Genomic DNA, 22,873 nt, shown 5'->3' with positions numbered 1-22,873 from the left:
CCCCCCGCCCCGGGGGCCGGGCGGGGGCCGCCCCGCCCCAGCCCCGGGCCCGCCCGGGGGGCGCCCGCCCGCCCGGGCGCGAACCCATCCGCCGTGAAAAGGTGGGCGTTTGTCTTATGGCTTTCGGCGACAAATGCGCACGTCACCGTCCGCTTCTTACTGGCTTTCATTACAACCAAACTACACCGATCCGCCAATCACGAGAGCGCTGGGTGTCAGCGGTGCAGAAACCTGACCAATCGCTGCCGCCAGGAGGCTGTGGGGCGGAGCGGCGCAGTGCGTCGCTGTGCTGGGGTGTGAATTCTACCTGCCTGTATATATAAATATAGACATTCCTCAAAGTTTAATATTTACCGCTTAGAAATCCAGCCCAGAAACCGGCCACCATGGTAAGTACCCATAGAAATCAATGCCTTATAATATTCATTCGAGGTCATTTTTTGGCCGCAAGCTTTTCATTTTTCTTTTTGTTTTTAAGTACAGGTATGACTTTGTTTCACGTGATTCAAGAAGTGCCGGTTAAATATATTTTATACGTTTTCTGTGTTAATGTTTGATTGGTAAATATATCAGTCATGCCTTTTATGAATATATATATATATATAATCTCTTCAGCGAGTTTCAGCCGTTTATCGTTTTGTTTGCAGGTACTTATATTTATTTTACAACACAGATACATTTAAAATTAAAATAACTGAAAGTACACACTTGTAACAAACCCCTAGATGAATTCATATACAGTGTTAATTTGTGGTCCTGCTATACATTTTACAGCTGCACCGGTAACAGCTTCTTGTGAACATTTTGTCTAAATGTACCGTTGTTGTACATTAGTTTCACTTTCATTTTGGTAACTCCAGGAAGTACATATATCTGTTATTTTAGTTTATTAGTACACTGTGTGGTAGTTAGGGAATCTAGGCGAGTAGCCTCTAATCTAATTACAGAAATTGCAGCGATATTATCCCCCCCCAAGTCTGAGTTCTGTGTAGTACAGTAGCATCCTGAAACCATGCTAATAATTATTGCATTTGTTGGTATCCACCGTTTCTTTTTAATATTTCTTAATGCAAATGTTTTGTGTAATTTCATATGGTGCCTCATTTTAGTCTCAAACAAATCCTGAGCAGTCAGGAATGGAAATTGCACTCCTCTTGCACAGCAGTTTCACCCATTCCCGGTTTTGCTACGATCTCGATTGGCCGCAGTGCATATAGGCAACAAGCTCGGGTGTACGAAACTCACAGTAAAACCAGGAATGGGTCAAACCTCTATGCAATGGGAGTCTTATTTCCATCTGTAAAAAATGTTTTTTATTTTTTTTAATTGGTCCATTATAGCTGTGAGACTTTAAAGATTTCAGCATGCAGCCTGATTTATAAATTGAGTTGTATTTTTGTTTTTACCTTCCAGTCGATTATGTCCTATAACGGTGGGGCTGTGATGGCTATGAGGGGTAAGAACTGTGTTGCCATCGCTGCGGACAGAAGGTTCGGAATACAGGCCCAGATGGTGACGACTGACTTTCAGAAGATTTTCCCCATGGGGGATCGCTTATTCATTGGCCTGGCTGGGCTGGCAACAGACGTACAGACCGTGTAAGTGAAACAGGGAATAAACTAGGACTCCCACTGCGAAAGCATTTGAGCCTTTCCAGGTGACTGAATCCCAGCCCTAGCCATAAGTGCACTTCTATTAATGAATTTGTTAGAAAATATAGAAAAACATAAACGCCAGCTAAAGAGCATTTGGGTTAAGAAGTGGCTCTTGCACAGCGACAGGAAAAAGGCTGCTTTCACAGTTTACTGAATGAGCGTCAAAGAAATTAACGAAATAACAAAATATGGGCATCGGTTCAGCAGAGTTACAGTAGCCACATTGTTATTCCTCTGTAGTTAACGACAGTTGGACCAAAAGTTTTAAGAAGTTAAAAAAAAAACTTAAGTAACTCTTCCAGCATTGGTTGACAATACAGAACGAACGTTGGCAATACGTAGTCAGGGCTGTTACACAGGGCAATCCTCACGGGATTTGGTCGCAGGCAATAAAAGTTGCTAGTAAATTGAGCTTTACAGTACACGGTTCTCTGTATGTACATGCTCAAATGTGGCTTAGTATATAGTATTTTTTAATGGTTCATTTAAAACTTTTTGGAAGCAAAATCTCTTGTTTTGGCTTGCAGAGCTTAAGGCACAGCGTGGAGCTGATCCGAACGGCAGTATCCTGTTTAAAGGTTTCTGTTTCACCCCCCTCCCCCAGATCACAGCGCCTTAAATTCAGACTGAACCTATATGAGCTGAAGGAGGGAAGACGGATCAAACCCAAAACCTTCATGAGCATGGTGTCCAACATGCTGTACGAGAGGAGGTGTGTGGGTTTTCTTTCTTTTGATTTTTTTTAGCTCTACATGTTTTTTTCTTGCCGTTTGCGTACATACTGAGCTGTCTGCTATCGAGTAAGGGGTGTTTGTTGTAAGTGATGGAAAGTAGATGAGTTAATCACACTGTACGTCAGTTACAATATACTGGTATGTTTATATTAAAGCCAAAGGTAAACCTTCAGAAAGTACTGCTTACCTGCTTAGTTTACTTAGTTCTACCTTAAAATTGTCACTGAGTTTTGATGTTACAGATGATTATAAACCCAGAAGAAATAGTCACTATAATACATTGCAGTGTTTAAGCTTATTATATATTTCTTTCTTAGCAGACGTCCTTATCCAGGGTGACTTAGTTGTTTCAAAGTATTGCATTTACAAAATAGCACATTACAGATAAGAGCAGTTATAAAATCAATAATAAGAGCAAATTCAAATGAGACAAAATAAATACAGTGAATTACAATAGAGCGCGATTATGACTAATAGCAGTTAAACATAAAAATATTTGTCGATAAGAGTAAATTACAGGAAGAGCAAGTTGTAAGTACAATAAATGAAGGAGAACAATTTCAAATGAGAGCAATTACAAAAATGTGAATGGTTAGTTTTGAAGAGTAAAGTTGAGTACAGGGCACAGAAAGCAGAGTTACGATTGAGCGCAGCAGCAGCAGAGTTACGATTGAGCGCAGCAGCAGCAGAGTTACGATTGAGCGCAGCAGAGTTACGATTGAGCGCAGCAGAGTTACGATTGAGCGCAGCAGCAGCAGAGTTACGATTGAGCGCAGCAGCAGCAGCAGAGTTACGATTGAGCGCAGCAGCAGCAGCAGAGTTACGATTGAGCGCAGCAGCAGCAGAGTTACGATTGAGCGCAGCAGCAGCAGCAGAGTTACGATTGAGCGCAGCAGCAGCAGAGTTACGATTGAGCGCAGCAGCAGCAGAGTTACGATTGAGCGCAGCAGCAGCAGAGTTACGATTGAGCGCAGCAGCAGCAGCAGAGTTACGATTGAGCGCAGCAGCAGCAGAGTTACGATTGAGCGCAGCAGCAGCAGCAGTTTACGATTGAGCGCAGCAGCAGCAGAGTTACGATTGAGCGCAGCAGCAGCAGAGTTACGATTGAGCGCAGCAGCAGCAGCAGAGTTACGATTGAGCGCAGCAGCAGCAGCAGAGTTACGATTGAGCGCAGCAGCAGCAGAGTTACGATTGAGCGCAGCAGCAGCAGCAGAGTTACGATTGAGCGCAGCAGCAGCAGCAGTTACGATTGAGCGCAGCAGCAGCAGAGTTACGATTGAGCGCAGCAGCAGCAGCAGAGTTACGATTGAGCGCAGCAGCAGCAGAGTTACGATTGAGCGCAGCAGCAGCAGAGTTACGATTGAGCGCAGCAGCAGCAGAGTTACGATTGAGCGCAGCAGCAGCAGAGTTACGATTGAGCGCAGCAGCAGCAGCAGAGTTACGATTGAGCGCAGCAGCAGCAGAGTTACGATTGAGCGCAGCAGCAGCAGAGTTACGATTGAGCGCAGCAGCAGCAGCAGTTACGATTGAGCGCAGCAGCAGCAGAGTTACGATTGAGCGCAGCAGCAGCAGAGTTACGATTGAGCGCAGCAGCAGCAGAGTTACGATTGAGCGCAGCAGCAGCAGAGTTACGATTGAGCGCAGCAGCAGCAGCAGAGTTACGATTGAGCGCAGCAGCAGCAGAGTTACGATTGAGCGCAGCAGCAGCAGCAGTTACGATTGAGCGCAGCAGCAGCAGCAGAGTTACGATTGAGCGCAGCAGCAGCAGAGTTACGATTGAGCGCAGCAGCAGCAGCAGAGTTACGATTGAGCGCAGCAGCAGCAGCAGAGTTACGATTGAGCGCAGCAGCAGCAGAGTTACGATTGAGCGCAGCAGCAGCAGCAGAGTTACGATTGAGCGCAGCAGCAGCAGAGTTACGATTGAGCGCAGCAGCAGCAGAGTTACGATTGAGCGCAGCAGCAGCAGCAGTTACGATTGAGCGCAGCAGCAGCAGCAGAGTTACGATTGAGCGCAGCAGCAGCAGAGTTACGATTGAGCGCAGCAGCAGCAGAGTTACGATTGAGCGCAGCAGCAGCAGAGTTACGATTGAGCGCAGCAGCAGCAGCAGTTACGATTGAGCGCAGCAGCAGCAGAGTTACGATTGAGCGCAGCAGCAGCAGAGTTACGATTGAGCGCAGCAGCAGCAGAGTTACGATTGAGCGCAGCAGCAGCAGAGTTACGATTGAGCGCAGCAGCAGCAGAGTTACGATTGAGCGCAGCAGCAGCAGAGTTACGATTGAGCGCAGCAGCAGCAGCAGTTACGATTGAGCGCAGCAGCAGCAGAGTTACGATTGAGCGCAGCAGCAGCAGAGTTACGATTGAGCGCAGCAGCAGCAGAGTTACGATTGAGCGCAGCAGCAGCAGCAGAGTTACGATTGAGCGCAGCAGCAGCAGCAGAGTTACGATTGAGCGCAGCAGCAGCAGAGTTACGATTGAGCGCAGCAGCAGCAGCAGAGTTACGATTGAGCGCAGCAGCAGCAGCAGAGTTACGATTGAGCGCAGCAGCAGCAGCAGAGTTACGATTGAGCGCAGCAGCAGCAGAGTTACGATTGAGCGCAGCAGCAGCAGAGTTACGATTGAGCGCAGCAGCAGCAGAGTTACGATTGAGCGCAGCAGCAGTAGTTTTAAGGCATTAAGGTCCCACATACCTTTTGACAGGCCAAGTTTTGTTTTCAGCCTTTTGTTTAGATTTGTGTTCTGATGTATCGAACAATCCCTGAAACATAGCCTACTGTTACGAAGTCTGATCTTGCTGTATTTCTTGTGCATTAAGAAAACAGGCTGATTTAGTTTCTGGTTGCAACAGAAACCTGGACTGTGAGAGGTCTGCATGGGCTGGAGTTGAGAAGCACTGGTATAAGGTTCAGTACTAAATCTCTTTCTTTCTTTCCTAGATTCGGCCCCTATTACATCGAGCCTGTGATCGCTGGCTTGGACCCCAAAACCTTCGAGCCTTTCATCTGCTCGCTGGATCTCATTGGCTGCCCCATGGTCACAGAGGACTTTGTTGTCAGCGGCACATGCTCAGAACAAATGTACGGCATGTGTGAGTCCCTGTGGGAGCCAGACATGGTGAGTTCATCAGAGCCGATGGGTGTGGGGCGGGGCTGGGCAACAATAACTCCACCTGATAATCTGACATTTTGCTGTGGAAACAGATTACTTTTCCTCTACCCTGACCCTTTTCATCTTGTACATTGCAATCTGGGGCACAGCCTCCAGCTTTTTATATCATTATTTATTTATCAGGGGTTATCAATAAACCAGGGACCGCCCCCTCCCCCTGAAGCAATCTAGGAACCCCAGTGGGGGGGGCTATGCAAAAATGGTATCACAGATTTGTATTGTAGCATAAGGATAGACAACCTTGGAATGAATGTGGAAGATATGTTTAAAATTAACCATTATTAACTTGCATATTTTTTAGTATAACGTAACATACCATGAAGAATATAGTGTGCGTATATATCATTTATATATAAAATTCTCAATGCTTTCACAGGTCATAATACAGCTGTGCATTTATTTGATTGTGGAGTTCAACTCTTGACATGTTTGCGTGAGAGAGTTTGTTCATACTTGCAGAGCTGCACTTGTCCTTGGTGTGCCTCAGCTGATTAATGCAGGTAATAAATTGTGCATCTTGCAGGAGCCAGATGACCTGTTTGAAACCATTTCTCAGGCAATGCTGAACGCAGTAGACAGAGACGCAGTGACCGGGATGGGAGTGGTAGTGCATGTTGTGTAAGTGCTCTTCGAAGTTCATTTCCACTTTTGTTTTTTCTTCGATCGGGAAATATTTGGTGTTTGTTTATTTAAATTACCTAATTTAAACCAATTCTATAATGTTATATTAATATTTTACAGTTGATATTTGTCGCATTTCCACATGTCTAATAACTTCACAGTAAATTAAACTTGGTAGTTTCAGGAAGATGGCGATATGCTGATTAAATGTGGTTTGTAAAATATAAGTTTATTTTTTTATGATTCCAATGACTTTTTTTGTAGTTTAAGTAAATATTACAAACACCAGGTACAAAAATAAATCTTTCATTGAATAGAAAAAAATATGGATGGAATAACTGCAATGTTTGTCCAGGTATTTGAGATAAATTTTACAATTCCACATCCGAGTGGCACTTTATCAGAAACGTGATTTAAGAGACTTGATTCGTTTCTCAGATTGATCAGAACTGCTGCATTGTCTGTTCTCCTCAATTTGTTAATTTTGATTTGCAGCGAGAAGGACAAGATTACCACCAGAACACTCAAAGCTCGTATGGATTAAAAGCAGCTCTACACCTTGTGTTCATTTTCAGCTCATTCAGTAATAACTTGTGCATTTACAAAAAATAAAACAAATGTTTGCTCATACTGTTTCATATGTGAAAGTCTCAAATGTGTATGGATAAGAATAAAGGAGTGTTCATTTCTGCCTCAGTGATATGATATACAATTGTTTAAAGAAGAAAAAAAACACAGGGAAAAAAGTTTTGTTTTATTTTTTCAGTTGATATTTTAAACATCGCCTCAAAAAAAGGATTGGAGAAAACACTCATTTACAGAGAGCTATAAACACTTAATGCAGTTTCTGAGCATCTGTGTTTAAGTTTTCCTCAAAACACCTGCATCTAGAAATTTGGTAATGTAAGGGTTGTGCAGTACAAAAGTGCCAACATTGGAATAACTGTGTTACCTCTGAGGGGTAGGGTACTCAATCTTTAGTGTCCTATATCAAATTTCAACAGTGAAACAAAACAGTAGATCCCAGGACATTAAAAATTGTGTTTTAAACTGTCCTGTCAGACTTACATTTTAACAATCTGCATTTTAGGTGAAGCAGATGTGTTTTACTAACAATCACTTGTTTAAAATAAATAAATAAATAAATCCCTTGTTTTGATCCCAAACTGGATTAAATTACAAAGCGCTATTTTTTTTACACTATGTTCAGGAGAGAGGCTGAGCCAGATTCTCAGTATAGTGGCCCATTCATTCAATTCCATGACCCTGCTCCAACCCAAGACACGAGTTCAATTAGATATCTAATGACATGATTTCAGCGAACTCCTGGACTTAAAATCCGGGTGGGAAGTGCAAGGGTTTTTATTGCACTGTTCAGTTTTAGCAGGGAGGAAGGATCACTGGTTATTATAACTCCCTTATTGAGAGGTGTAACAAAAGTGAACAGCAAAGAGAGATACGCTTACCTGAGTTTGTTTGTCTTCATTTCATTAACTGTTGCAGGAAAAAGATCCAGGTTACAATGGGAGGGGCTGGTTGCTGTCAGTCAAGCTTGCACAATTTTAAACCAGCACCAGCCCATCCAAACTAAACAGCGCATGCTCGACGGGGTTTGAAGACCACGCAATCGCCATCCGTGTGATTCACAATCACGTTTCCAAAATGACCGCGTTGGCGTGAACTGAGTTTAAGAGGCATGTCGCTTCCCCGCACGCGCGTCCCGTCCCCCCCCCCTTGCAAAAATGTATTCTTGAAAACCTTGAACTTGAACTGACCAGTGCAACTTCTGGACAGTTTACTGTGACCCTCCCCTTCAAATAAGGGATTTAACCTACCATCTGATTGGCTTGTGAGTGCTCCTGATTTATAAATTGTAATATATATCAATTGTAATATATATATATTATAATATATATATATATATATATATATATATATAAACACACACACACATTTTGTTTAAGTGTTAGTTCCCAAGGCTAGTGGGATATTCTGATATATTCTGTTTAGTCTGCATTAGTGTTCCAGAACTGATTTGTAATGCGGTTATGAGTGGGGGAGAAATTCGAGGCATGATTGATTTTTTTAAGGGCAGCTCTCCAAAACCTTGGATAAAAGTCGTTATGCAAAAAATGTAATAAAACGAGACACCCTCAGGCTCTCACCGTAGCCCGAGATCTTCTCTTCAAAAAGAAAAAAAAAAACATACAACTCTTCTATATGCATGAGCTTCAAGTAACGTATCTTTTTCTTTTTCTTAATGTAAACTATATAAAATATAGATTCATGCAATAAATAAAACATTGTTTGGGTGACTCATCCTTCTTTGTTTAGCCCAATTAATTTCATTGGTTAACGTTGCAGCCTTTAAAATTATATATATATATATATATATATAGTAAAAATGTAAATTCTAATTATAGAGAATGATAGTTTGCTATCCATTAATAGTGTCTTTAAAAGTTGAGATGGTGGGTGTGGTGGAGTTGTGTTACAAGGTCTACACATATGAAACATGTGCCATTCAGTTACTAATATATATATATATTAGCAGGGGATAGCAATAGAAGCAGTCATGCTCGCCCAGTGGTGTCAAACTCCGGTCCTGGAGGGCTGCAGTGCCTTCAGGCTTTCGTTCCACCCGCGCTCTCAGTTACATAATTGGTCTAATTATTTGATTAATGGACACATTTAACACTTCTCTCCAGGTCTCAAATGTTTCCTAGGTTGTGTACCTTGAATCAAGTGCATTTTTGAAATCATCAGCTGTAAAAGACCTTGAAAACATATTAAATATGTCCAACTGAAGAAATAATTTGATCAGTTAAGTTAATTGAGAGCTTAAGTTGGAACGAAAACCAGCAGCCCCTGCGGCTCTAAGAACTGGAGTTTGACATGACTGTGCAGCCACACATGCGAAATCTGCACAGAGCTAAACTGCTTACCTCCTACTGCTGTATCTACCACTATTTCAAGGGCTAGAGGACTGGTTGGATGACTCCTGAAATGAATCTCATCAATTCAGAGCACATTTAGCTGGACAATAATATCTTAGATTGCGGGCACAACACTGAGCATTTCAGCAAGAAATCTCAACAAGTTACTAACAAAACAGGACTGGGGCACAAGCACAGTCAATTTGCCCAGCTCAGTGTGTCACACTTCAGCTGGTTGTCTATATGGTTTACCTACCAATCAACAGGGGTGTGCAGAGTCATCAGCAATCCAAGCTGTCGTTCTCCTACAAGGAAACGGGCGGGGCTAAACCAGCAAATCCAGTAAAAAAAAAAAAAAGATTTCTGGCACTTGGAAAGTAACGAGACAGGGCTTGAACTTTATTTGAAAGTGATTTTTTTCATTTGAATGTTTATTTGTTACCACCAGACGACTCTCGTCAGACCAGTACGGTCTGTATTAAACTGGCCTACTTTTTTTATACCCATTATTTTGGCAAACCCCAGCTAAGCTTGCTGTAAAACCTGGAATTTGATCCTAGAAAACGCTCCACAATAGGAGCCTTAACTTCTCCTCGATAGAGTCCTTATGGTTAAAAAAAAAAGAAAAAAGCAGTTTTAAAAGAATCAACAAAAATACAAAAATAATGAGAACAATAATGCAACTTGCTTGAAACAATAACAAATAAACACTCCAAGGCAATGCTGATGGGAGACTTAAGTAATTAAATGAGGGACAGGAAATAGCCATGTGGGGGGGGCACTCTATTCAGAGTATTCGAAGAAGTGGGAGGAGGGGGACAACACTGCAATTTTCTGCTGAACCCGGGGATTATTAAATACTTAAAAAACTCAACACACAACTCCTCTTCTCTTAAAGTCTCTCAACTTCGTGCCTCTTCGAGTTTGCAGGGGATGGAGATGGAAGGGGTTGGTACTATGACAGGATGTTGGAGATAAATTCAAAGAATCGTTTGGAGTACTGCTCGGGATTCACGGTGGAAATCTCAGCTCCTGCCTGTTTTGAGTGAAAAGGAAACAAATAAGACATATTTGAATTACACAGAACATACAGCTCTGTCCAAACGTTTTGCATCACCCTCTATAAAATCATCTAATTTTGCTTAAGAAAGTCAAGTGAAACCGGCCGAATAATGTTACGTTAATATATCGAATTACGTTCCGCTTTGCAGGTTTCCCCCCGTAGTCTTAACGAAATTACTTAACCTGACAATTGTAAAAGCAAAGTGAAATCATGGTCAAAATCACAGGCAAGCATGGGCAAGCTACAAGAGACTGCAAAACCGACAGCCCGCTGCAGAAATGCAGACTACATACCCCGTGCTTGACAGTTTTGGCAGCATGGGCAGCTTTCTTCTTTGCGTCGTAGTGTGTCAGTATATCAATGATTGCCATGAAGTACACCTCCTTCTTCAAGGCATCTGTGAATATTAAAAGGAACAATCCAGGACTGTAAACACGCATTTGACCACGTGTAGCTCTGTGTTCCTTTTCTGTTACTATTTTAAATGATTTGCATGCAAGGTCTTTCAGTCATCAAATCAATTAGACAATCAATAATTTGGCTATGTTTCTTCCATGACTTTTAGTTCCAGTGGTTTGATTTCATATGCAAAACAAATCAAAACAGAAGCAATGGGGTGTTCTAATAAATGTGCACACTACTAATATATATATATATATCTATATATAACACACACAGTCAGCACTGACATTTCCAACCCTATACAAGTTTAACTTCAGTGATGGTTAAACACGTGTGGCGCATGTCTCATTATTTCATTCTGACTCGTTCCAACCCTTGTCCTTTTTCAGGGAGCACAAAAAAGATACAATGCCAAACATTCATAGCTGAAAGGGGTGTGCTGTAAAATAAGTAGGCTTCCATTTAGATGTACTGTACTGGTTTTGTTGGTACGGTATTATATTTTCAACACAAGTAGTATTTTAATTCAGAACGGTATGATTCTGAAAATATCACGTGCCAAAAAAAATGACTGAACACGTAGACTGTAATACAGTTCATATTTTTAAATCCGGTATGTATTGTAGCAGTAAGTATAATTCCCCATTAAACGACCCAACAGCAAAAGATAAAATAAAAAATAAAACAACAGTTTCCAGAATTAACACAGTATCCAAAGACAGTATTCTAAACTGCAGAATATAGAGCTGGATAAGGCCCTAACATCACAGTTCACTTGCAAATGAAAATGCATAAAAGCAACTAAAGATCACATATTTTTTAAATATGCATCACAGTATCTAAAACTGTTTAATGATTAACTGTTTTACATTACAGTAGCTTGCCTTATTCACTTTGTTTTTGCTGCATTTTCATCGTGAAACGGGAGGGAGGATGCATCGTGTTACGGCACAGTAAAGACAGACTGATCTGGCATGCGAGAAAAAACAAATCGCGGGCTGTGACAGATAAACAAGTACATCGAAGAGATGGGCTCTGTACGAGAAAACTGGCGACAGTCGGAAATCGCGTGTGACGGGAAAGTGCAGGAATTTATTTTATTATTTTACATATATATATATATATATATATATCTATACAAAACACGACTGACGTGTATCTGGGTAACACATATCTAAGTGTTGACTGTATATGCTTTGGAAGTTCCTCAGATACATGGCTACTTTACATTCCACCCTTGTTGTAGAGGTTCAGTCACATGGTCTCTGAAGCTTGCGCGGTTCAACACACACACACAAATTGCTACACCATGCTTCATAGCAGATGGGGACAGAATTTCATAGGAGCAACTGTAAATGCAACAAAATGATGAATTCTTTTAAATTTCAAGCCTCAGATATCACAGGGAAGCAAAAGCAGTTGCCATGGGGGATGCAGGGTATTAAAGCAACAGAATTTGAGCTACTGACTAGCTAGCAAAATAGGTCAGCTCTTGCTGCAGTAGGGTGTGGTTATATAAACACGTCTTCAAGCACAGTAAATCAGGGGTGGAAACATAACTTAAATTGCATAGCAGTTTGATCCATTACTGGTTTTACTAGGAGTTTAACAAAAGACACGCCTGAGCTTGTTGCCTATACACACTGGGCAAAACCTGGAATGACTTGTGTATCAAAATTGCCTTTGATGCCTAACTTACGGGATACACTGTATTTAAAAAAGTGCTGTAAATATTAAAAAAAAAAAAAAAAAAAAAAAAAAATAATTAAAAAGCCAGCGGGTGCAGTCTTACTGTCGTGGCTCTTCATGGCGTACACGTCTACCGAGGGGTCGAACTCTCCGGGGCCAAAGAATCCCGGGAAGCTGAGCAGGTTGCCCGGGCTGTCGGGCGGGGTGCCAAAGGAGCCGGTGGTCCCCCCTATGCCGTCATTCTCGCACTCGTCCTCCTCACCCCGCTCCTCGATTTCCATCTCCTCCTGCTCCGCCCGGTCCACGTCATGGAGCCCCACCAGCAGGCTGTAGTCCATGATCTTCAGCTGGGCCAGGAACTGGGGAGAGGAACCCAGACTGTACACGCCAGGGCTGGGAATAAAGCTCCCATTGTACAGCGCTCTGATCCATTCCTGGTTTTACTAGGAGTTTAATAAGACACGCCGGAGCTTGTTCTCTAGACTGTGGCTAATCAAACTCATAGTAAAACGGCTGAGCTATAGGAGTCTTATTGCCATCCCTGTGAAGATGTTAACTGAGTTGCCTCAATGTTATTTATTGTGTTTGTAACTCCTGCTATTGTCTGCTTGTGTGCTTCCATGCAAATAAGGCTGAATGCGCAGACTCTCCTTGTTAAAACACAAATGAATTATTAAGAAGTCAATAAATAAATAAATACATAAATACCTCTACGTCTCTCTTGAGCTTCTCCAGGAAATACTTCTTGTTGTCATCCCCGATGTGAATCTTCTGTCCTTCGTTCAAGAAGTCGTTGTCTTTGAAAGTGGGCAGCCCCTTGGCCTGCAGGGAGTGAGAAGCAGGTCACTATTCTGTGCAGTCCAAAGCGTCTCTCTCCTGCTATGTAAGATGATCCATTCAGGCACACTGCCTAATCACACCGAGACATTTACTCTCTAGGGTTTTTACACACAGGCTTAACTGCATGTTAAGCTGAGGGAACACAAAGCTCCCTTTTCAGGAACAGTGGCTTGAAATTTGGTTCCAGGAGACCTAGTTTGAGCTGTATCAAACCCCCAAGTCTCCCCTGGTGCGCCATGCAGTGGTTTGAAACCTAGTCTCCTGAAACCGTGTTCCAAGCCACACAGTGGCTGCGTGTTCCCTCAGCTTTAAACCTTGAGAACCACTCTTTTTCAAATACTTCTTTGATGTTAGACCCATCGCTGTTGTTTTTGTTCCCATCATCCCACCCATGTGGATCCCCGGTATGTACACGGCTTTTCTTACCTTTTCTTTATCACTAGCTTCCCTTGATACTGTTGAACCCTAAGGAAACAAGACGTTTGTAGTCAGCAACATCGTCCCTTTTCTGTCTGCATTCATACTATGTGCATTCAACGTCTCTGCTAGACGATTCACCGAGACCGGTGTGCGCATCATGACATGCAAGTCACAGACCAATGGGGATTGCAACACACAGCGTGCCGTGAAACAGTGAGGTTAACGCAAAGGTTTTAATGTGCTGGTCCTTACCTTGAGGTCATATTTGCGATGCAGAGTTAACCTGTGACTGAATACGTTCCTTGTGACGACCATGTAGGTCTCAACACCATCCACTGTTAATCTGTACATCCCCAGGAACTGAGGGAGAAGCGTGCTGCCGTGACATTCCACGATAAACTGGGCAGACAGGAGAGAGAACTTCAGTACCATAGAGACCATATCTCCATTTGAAATAAGTCTGCATTAGGTTGCTATTGGCTGAATTCACAAGCTGTTATTTGTATGTCTGGTGCATGTGTCTGTGGTTGCCTGCAACAGATACATACAATATAGGCCGAATCTAGTCATCAGCTACTATGGATCAAGTTTCCTTTGGTATTGCTGGCAATACAGATCTGTGCACTAGACGGCGCTGCTGTTTATCTAGCATATACTACATATGTTTATGGTTGGAAGCTAGAGCCGACAAGCAGTTTCTGAACTCAGGAAAAAGCACTTTAACACAGACTACATCCAAAAGTTTAAAAAAAAAAAAAAAAAAAAAAACAACCACATTATTTGCAATAAGAACCACTCAGAACAACTGGAAACATGAAAAAAAAAAATGAAAACCTGCTTTAAGATATTAAGGAGGCGGCTTAAAAAACAGAGGGAGGGGAGGGGTGGACGACAGATGATTGCATTTTGAAAATATGTTTCCTTCATTATATTTAGAAGGATTATAATAGTTTTTACTCCCTAGTGTCACAAGTCCAAGTAGAACAGAATCGCTATGCTGAGTTATTAAATTTTCCGCCCTGGTTTTCACACTGATTTTTTACATTCACTTCTAAAATCTTTACTTGCTGGGTTAACGGGCGAGACTACTTGTTTTGCATCTACAAATCTTCACACTCAGTCGTACGCTAGTGCAAAAAGTCCAGGAGGGGAAAGCGGATTTTACTTTCATTGTTCTGTACCTGGTGGTATTTCTTTAAAATGTTGTGCATCTCCGCAATATCTTCACTTGACACGGTTTTGATCACGAATCTCCTGTCGTAAGTGGTGAGGAATCTGGACCCGAACCGACCCTGAGAGTCGCTGTTTAAAGGGGCGCTTCTTGTCAGGGAGTTCTGAAACAAACAGGAAAAGGTAGCAGCAAAAAAACATGACATTACTGTGCTGTCTTTTTCTATGCGGTAGTAATGCAAGTGTGAGTTTGCACAGGGAATACTTGGGCAGCCTCTGGAATGTTCACAGTTCTCTTCAGCACATACTGTACACACATCACAGCAACAGTGACCCCTCCTGGTCAGAGCGGAGTAATGCAAGATGGTAACTGAGGCTAGTTTCACAAAACAGTTCTAAATCGAATTCACTTTAATTAAAAAAAAGTAATAGAAAAAATACAAAATTAAGAAATTAAAACATTTATTATATGCCAGCAACTCAGAACCTCCACAAAGTTATATATTTACAAAGCAAAATCACCAATACAATAAAAGTTGAGTTAAACCCAAGAATACCCAATTTCCATCGTCCGCTGAGGTGCAAATAAATGGGTTGATGACCCGTGGGGCTATTATAAAAGCAACGATCATGAATGCGCACAGTCATTCTGCAGTTTTCCCATGCTTTTCCTATAGTTACACTGTACTTACCATACCTACCTGTGCTTCACCATGATTTCACTGTGCTATGCTTTTACTATGGGACACTTAAGGGAAAGCAAGTAAAGGTATTTCTTTAAGTTTATCAAATGCAAGTATATTTAAAAAAATAATAATAATAATAATTATAATTTAACCTGGATTCTTCTAAACCCGAATACAGTAAAAATCATAACCCGACTGTTGTACAAATAAAAAGGACAGTTGCCGACACTTAGAATAGCATTCTTGCTTTGAATTTGGCTAAAAATTGGATACAAAAAATAAAAAAAGGAGAATTTGAAGATCCAAAGACTTCATTTTTTTTTCCTCCCCCAATCACTGTGTTATCATTTATTCAGCTCCAGTTATTCATATTTTCCTGTAGTGCCAGTCTAGTCCATTTCTTTAAAAGTTCTCAAATGACCATTCCTATAAATAAAATAATAAAATAAAACCACTCAGGAGAGCACTTTCCTCATTATTACAGTTTTCAGGCAGACAGCACTCAAGAGTATTGAAAGCAAATTATAACACCATAATAGTCATTAAGACTGCAGCAGTGGGTGGTGGAAGAAACCTAACCAATTACTTGAAGTGTATCCTCTGTCATTGCATCCCCAAGCAGAAGCCCTGAGCTCAGCTGTTCTGTAACACAATGTTAATGTGGTTCACCTCTAACAGACACACGCTAGAGCTCTGACCCTTGGTGGCAGTCCCCTTGCAGGCAAAGTAGCCAAATGCTTTGAAATGATTTGCTTTCAAAACAGTATACTCTTAAGAATCAGAAGTGTGCAAGATACAAGAAACAGACAGTCAGCTACTGTTCATGTCTTTTTTTTAATCCGTTTTATGTGACGGTTAGTAAAGTGTCTGGCAGGCAGACAGCAGCAGACACCCGCCCCCCCCCCCCCCCCCCCCCCCCATGTGACGGGGGCAGAGGCTTTGACAAGTGGAAACGTCTTCAATAAGACGAGGTCGGGGGGGGTGGTGGGGAGGGAATAAAATAAAAAAAAAGAAAGAATGACGTGAAGTCCCACCCCCCCCCCCCCTTCAGTGTCTACTTAAGTGAGCCTGACTTTTTATTTGCAAGAACGTTGACAGCATGACCATTTCCCTCTTATTTGACAACAACTTTCCAAATGGCTTCCAAAACACAACCCCGGGGGCAGAGGCTTTGACAAGTGGAAACGTCTTAGAAACAAAGCATTAGTGGTGCAACGACTCATCGCGTATCGATCACTCTGGACACTTTCTTTACATTACATATTGTACCGTAATAGAATAAAATAAAAAACAGTTCCTACAGTTCCTACACATGAAGACGTTCACTGTAATTATTCTAAATAACCCAAAGCAATAAATCACAGGCACAAATACAGAAACAGACTACATCAGTTTTATTTTTGCAAACAGATGGGGTCACCAAAAGCGGTTGAAAACACAACAATAATGATCGATGGAGAAATAAACTTATCGATCAGTTACATGCTACAATTAGAAGTACTACTATGCAGGTGTGCCAAGCTTCAATTACAGTTGCAATTACATTGTAATTGAAATTAAATACGAATTGCACCACTACAGCTGTAACTGATGTACAGGTTAAGCACCTATAAAGAAGTAGAGCAACTCTACCTGTAATTAAAGAGCTGCACAGTTTGAGTGTCTCGCACCAGTTCACTGGAGGAAGGAGGTTCATGAAAGGCTACACCATTACCTGGTGTGAGCTACAGTTAATTACAAACCACCACGCCGAGCTGGCTGCTGCAATGCAAATTCTGCAGCTCTATTCAAACCTGGACCACTGCATGGGAAAAAAAAAAAAAAAAAAACAGAGCGCTGGCATAGACCTGCAAAGCGGACAAATGCAAAAAAACACACTTAATCTATAAGACTTGCAAAATGTTCCCATTCAAATTTGTTAACAGGGTATGGTGCTCTCCCTAATGCCTGAACAGAAAGTGTGAACTGCTCAATATAACTTGGGCAGACAGCAGCTTGTCTGTTTCTGTGGATATTAATATAGGCGAGCACTGGCAATGCTGTTTCTGTGCAAAGCACATTTTCATTGGCAGGGACCATGTACCGTATTCCTTTAAATTTAAGACGTGCTTTTTTTTTTTTTTTTTTTTTTTTTTTAAACATTTTTTGCTTCTCAAAAACAGTGGAGTGGTGGTGTGTGTACAACAGAGACGCAATCTTAACTATTATACAGTGTGCAGCTCAATAAACAAGCTCTGTGGTTAATCTACAGCACTGTTTCATGTCAGTCTTGTACAATACGTAATTGAAGTTGTATCTTTGTAAATGCATACTTATTTGTTTTTTTTCCTCAAATTAAGGACAGTAAATTTGGGCTGCGTCTTAAATTCGAAGGAATACGGTAAATGCTGTGATCTTAAACTGCAGTAGAACTGCATCTCTGCAAGTTACATTTGACTCGTAGATAAACTGCACATGGCTCTCCATGCGGGCTGTGGGAAGACAGCTGGCTGGGAATGAGTAGCAAAGACCGCACCTGAATGATAGAAATGTATTCATAATCTCAGAAAAGACAACTTTTACTGTTCCTGGGAGAAAAATGATCATATGTACGTAAGCAGACGCTAAACCTGGTGGCACCAAGGCTGAACTGGTTATGGATTTGGCCGTGGGAAAGCGTGAAAACGGGCGTTTGAGAAGCACTGCAGAGTATTTACTGGTCAGAACAGTGCTGGAAATGGCTTGAGGACACTACTCTCTTTCACATTGTTCCCAGATTCTTTTAAGGTTTTCTTCTAGGGACCGCTGTACTTGCAGTGCACATTGAACCAACAACTGCCCATGGATAGCAAGCTAATCAGCAAGACAGGAAACTAAGCAGGGATGGAAATATGGGTCCCGTTGCATAACAGTCTGATCCAATCCTGGTTTTGCTAGGAGTTTAATAAGACACACCTGAGCTTGTTACCTGTACACCACTACGGTTAATCAAGCCAGTAGTAAAACCTGGAATGGGTGAAACTGCTATGCAACAGGAGTCTTATTGCCATTCCTGCCAAAGAGCCAGAAGATATACATGCACACATCAAAACTTTTTTATAACTCAAAACACATCACTGTGCCAAGGACCAGAACTTAAATTGATATGCAATACCTCTGCTATTTTGGGTAAGGCTAGTATGGTAACAAACACAAGCGCTTTGTGAAGAATATCAGCACATCATCCTTACCTGGTAGTCCTGATCATCGATGCCAAACCGTTCCCGTAGATTCCGAAACACCATGGGGCAATATTCCTTAAACTTAAACCGGCTCGGCAAATTCTCTCTGCGGAACAAACAAACAGAAAGCTGTCTGAGAAAGCGTTTTGCAATCGACCACCGGAGAGGCTCCGAGTTCCGTCTGTCCCGACTTTCTGCAAACACGCTTTCTGCAGAAACGCTACAAGTGCCCAAGCGTTGTCTTTGACTTCTTCATTCCAGAAAGCAATGCAAGTTGGTGAGCTTTAACTCTTTCATGCATTAAATATTGAAAACAGCTGAAAAGAAATAAAAAAATAAATAAAAACTAGCATGCATTTGTGTCTTCCACATGTCCCCACATGAAGACTAGAAGAGTTTTTGTATCTGCCCCCCATGCATGACAGGGTTAAACACTGTTGGCCCCCACCCGTGCCACACTATAGTGCAGTATATATGTGAGGTGCATCCTAGTCACTGTACATCAAGTTTATAGTGCTGGGGCAATTATTCACACAAACACAGCTTGAAACTTAGTATAACAGAATTTAGAAATGGCCAGATCAAAAAGATACCATGCAAAATAAACCAATGCACAAATGACTGAAAATAACCCACCCACATCCGTCCCTCTCCCTCTCCCAATGGGGTGTGTGGTTCATTTTAAACCACGGGAGATTTCTGTGCTACAATCCTAATCATGCATTTTATTCCGCTCATTTCAAAATGAAAAATTTGCTTGGGTTTATCCTTGGGTCGACCCAGCAGATGATCAGCTGAAAGACATGAAAACCAAATCTTGAAACTCAGAAAGGAAGCCATTTGCTCACTTTCACTAGACTTATCAAAAGTACAAGAGAACCGAAGGAGGCGTGTTGCACGTACTTGTTGAACAGGTGGTTGTCGACCTTGATCTTGCTGTAGGCTTTAAAATCATCTGGCATCAACATCACCGGGACGGGCACATTGCTTAGTTCATTAATCTGAAAGAGATGGAACTTAGCGTTAAACACACAGACACACACACACAGAGACACACACACACACACCTTCCAGTTGTCCTCCCTATCCCGGGATGATAAGCCGAGGGCAAATGCACTCTGCAAAAAAGTTTTTTTTTTTTTTTTTAAATACAAAACAACAACGTGATAAGAAGCTACAGGTAAAGTAAAACTACCCTTATGCCATGCCAGCCCTGTAACACGGCCAACAGATTTATTAGGAGATAAGCTCTGCTTTGCAACTAAAGAAGGGACAATGTTTCTACCTGCCTATTTCAAGGAGCTGAAAGGCAAATCCAGCTTCCCACCTAACACTATCCTATCAAGCCCAGGGGCAGGTAATCCAATGCGCTTACGAAATCAGTTCAGCAGTCTGATGGATAGAAGGCTAATGCAAGTTTCACAAAAAGAACCGGGAGATGGGGTAACCTCACCTGGAATCCAAACAATATTATGGGATGATAAGTGACTGGAAGATGAAAGGACAGCCTCTTAGAATAAACTATGGGTTTCACTATGAGTCTAACAAGACTCAAATGAACTTGTCACCTATGCACACTGATCAAGCTTGTAGCGAAAACCTGGAATGTGTGAAACTGCTGTGCAACAGGAGTCTTACTGCCATCGCTGAAAATTTTTTAAAAAAATCCTAAATACACATTGTGTTCTCACCTGGCCAGCCTTGCCTTTTACGCACAGACACAAAGGATTAAGAGTGTTCTCCTCATGGCAAATTAATCTGGAATCAGGTGCACTGTGTACAGCCATCCCGTCTTCTTAAAATAATACAGTCCCAGTAACTCCGCTACTCTCCTGCATTCACTCTTTCATGGGCCCAGCAAGTCCATTTTAAAAACAGCTGTGCAGCGAGGGATTAGGCTATATGCAGGGCGTTTTTTCAGAGCTTGCATTTCTAATAAAGCACTGCCCACACTTACACAGTCCCGGTTGGCTCCGATAGCACACGAGATTGTGATTAATGTGTGCATTGCCCCTCTGCATACAGTGCAGCTATTCTGTACACATGTGCAGTTTGGCTGAAGCGCAGTGCTCGGTGGGTTTCTTATTAAAGATTACACAGGTCTCAGGCAGTCACAGCAAGCCCCCTCTTTTGTGAATCTTACCACAAGCAGGTGTTTTATTTTTTTTATTTTTAAATACAGCCCTGAGATGCACAAGGAGGGTCCTGGTTCAGCTGCAGTGCTGAAGTCAAATGCCAGTTTTGTGCCGTAGTGTTCAACTAATTTACTGAGCACTAGGATTTCAATTTTAAACGGAGTAATTGTCAGGCGAAGTTGTGACATGAATGTTGACTTTGGCGTGCCAGGGTATACAAACCTAGAGCTTCTGGCTTGCAGCACTAAAGGAAACATCTTAATTTGTTCTTTCATATTATATTTTGTAGGTCTACCAAATAATTATTTTAATTGAATTAAATTATTAATCTCACTTGCGGGCTTCGACCGATTAAAAATAAATTAAAATAAATAAATAAATAAATACATTAATCTATGTGAGCAAATATTTTTAAAATTGTCAAATTTCTGTCACACAAAAATTTAAATGATGTGAAATACCTTGTCATATTATAACAGTGGGGGATAATCGTTAAACAATTTATATATATACACACACACACACACACACATATAAAATACGTGCATTACATACATTACTGTGCCACACCCCTATTTGAATTCACACTAAAATACCCTAAACCTCAATAATCAAATTGTCACGTCACCTACTTTAATATGCTTGCATAACATGATCCACAATTAAACATTTCAGACCACACACACAAACACAATGTGTAAAATAAGTATTTTAGAACGCATCTTATAAAACATATGCGTACATTAATTATACGAGAATTGTGTTCGATAAAAAGCGAAACATAGCAATAATAATAATAATAAAAATAATAATAATAATAAATAATAATAATAATAATAATTATTACAGTAATAATAAACACAGCTGCTTGGCTGTAGTCATAACACAACACCCCACTCCCTCGTCTCCTAAAGCATGACGCTTGTAGGCAGTACTGAGATTCTTTATAAACTTAAAATACAAGCTTACACTCAGAAACACATCAAAAAACATAAACAGGCATTTAACTGGGTGGAAAAAGCCAGTTATGCCGTTTGCTTTTACATTGACAGCCATTGCGATAATGTTTTGCAGCTATAGGGATCTGTAATAATATTTAATCGTGTACAATTACTGCAAACAAGATTACCAAAGACATGCATACATATATACAAATAAACGTTTACTCACCGTGTGGTTGACTCCCCACATCAAGACGCTGAGAATAGGTTCGCTGGCCCGGAACAATTTCACTTTCTGGCCGATAAAATGTTTCTTTTTCGTCTTGGTTTTGCTGGCACCGACCGGCGCAGCACTAGTACAATTTGAGGACATGTTTGCTTGCTTTTTTTTTTTTTTTTTTTTTTTTTTTAAATGACTATATTAATAATCTAATGTAACATCGCGTTCCGCCGCGTAAAAAAAAACAAAACAAAAAAATAAATAAATAAAAACCTGAAACGTTGTGCAAAACGCACTTGTGCAATTTTTTAAATTTTTTTGGAAAAACAAATTATAATTTTTGTGATATAAAATTAACGTGTTCGCATGTTGCAAGGCAATCACTCCCCCTACTCATTAAAGTGGAACTATATACATAAATCAAATGTGTATACATATATATATATATATTTATCTATTTATACTGTTTATTGTTAAACTCGATTCCGATATCCTCCAGCAGTGTTTTTATTTTTTAATAATAATAGCTAATTATTCCTTGTATTTGAATCCCATGTTGACGCGTCTCCGCTGCCAGTTGTTGTCAGCATTCCCTGGCAAGTAAAGGTCTCCAAGATGGAGTCGGCAGGAGAGTGCGATCTAGCGCCCCCTCAAGCCGCGGAGGAGGAGGAGGAGGAGAGGAGACGCTGCCAAAAGACAGCGCTTGAGGGGTCGCTGGAAAGGTACCGCCTGCCACTCACAGTGCTACTATTCTGGTGCTTCGCCCTTCAACGCCCCAGAGTCTCAATGCGTCCTGCATGCACGCACCGTTGCAAAATCCATACAAATAACGCATAACAAGAGACAAGTGTATGGCTAATTACCGAAAAATGTGGAAAAGTACAAACAGTAAATGTGTGTATGCCAGAGACGGTTTCCTTTGATAGTTAAAAATAAGGTTTTTAAACACACTGAAAGCAAGCGCCCTTATATAACGGGAATCCATGTCGGGTGAT

General features: G+C 41.3%; 2 protein-coding genes across 2 annotated transcripts; one reads left to right on the top strand and one right to left on the bottom strand.

Annotated features, from left to right (window-relative positions):
* The first annotated feature begins 251 nt into the window (after positions 1–251).
* On the top strand, positions 252–6,806 carry psmb3 (proteasome 20S subunit beta 3). Its single transcript, XM_041266343.1, has 6 exons — positions 252–389; positions 1,414–1,598; positions 2,260–2,367; positions 5,324–5,501; positions 6,079–6,173; positions 6,672–6,806. Exons 1-6 carry the CDS (start codon positions 387–389, stop codon positions 6,718–6,720), a joined length of 618 nt encoding a protein of 205 aa, XP_041122277.1. The 5' UTR covers positions 252–386; the 3' UTR covers positions 6,721–6,806.
* A 2,684-nt stretch (positions 6,807–9,490) lies between these two features.
* LOC121324450 (phosphatidylinositol 5-phosphate 4-kinase type-2 beta) lies at positions 9,491–22,484 on the bottom strand. The gene is made up of 10 exons (XM_041266342.1): positions 21,888–22,484; positions 19,486–19,583; positions 18,592–18,688; positions 14,708–14,860; positions 13,779–13,925; positions 13,533–13,571; positions 12,975–13,088; positions 12,370–12,625; positions 10,469–10,572; positions 9,491–10,148 (listed from the first exon to the last, which is right to left on the bottom strand). The coding sequence occupies exons 1-10, from the start codon at positions 22,029–22,031 to the stop codon at positions 10,068–10,070; spliced, it is 1,233 nt and encodes a 410-aa protein (XP_041122276.1). The 5' UTR covers positions 22,032–22,484; the 3' UTR covers positions 9,491–10,067.
* Positions 22,485–22,873: the final 389 nt, after the last annotated feature.

The sequence above is a fragment of the Polyodon spathula genome, chromosome 12, assembly GCF_017654505.1.
Source record: "Polyodon spathula isolate WHYD16114869_AA chromosome 12, ASM1765450v1, whole genome shotgun sequence".
In the NCBI taxonomy this organism is placed as follows: Eukaryota; Metazoa; Chordata; class Actinopteri; order Acipenseriformes; family Polyodontidae; genus Polyodon; species Polyodon spathula.
The sequence above is the reverse complement of the archived record's forward strand: the minus strand, read 5'-3'. Positions and strand labels throughout refer to the sequence as shown.

Bases quoted from the DNA above. Each gene is read 5' to 3' on its own strand.
- psmb3 (XM_041266343.1), top strand. The intron at 1,599-2,259 runs GTAAGTGAAACA...CCCCTCCCCCAG, and splicing joins GCAACAGACGTACAGACCGT to ATCACAGCGCCTTAAATTCA. The intron at 2,368-5,323 runs GTGTGTGGGTTT...TTTCTTTCCTAG, and splicing joins AACATGCTGTACGAGAGGAG to ATTCGGCCCCTATTACATCG.
- LOC121324450 (XM_041266342.1), bottom strand. From the start codon at position 22,031: ATGTCCTCAAATTGTACTAGTGCTGCGCCGGTCGGTGCCAGCAAAACC. The intron at 10,573-12,369 runs GTAAGACTGCAC...TAATATTCACAG, and splicing joins CGCCATGAAGAGCCACGACA to ATGCCTTGAAGAAGGAGGTG. The intron at 10,149-10,468 runs GTATGTAGTCTG...CACTCAAAACAG, and splicing joins CCAAAACTGTCAAGCACGGG to GCAGGAGCTGAGATTTCCAC.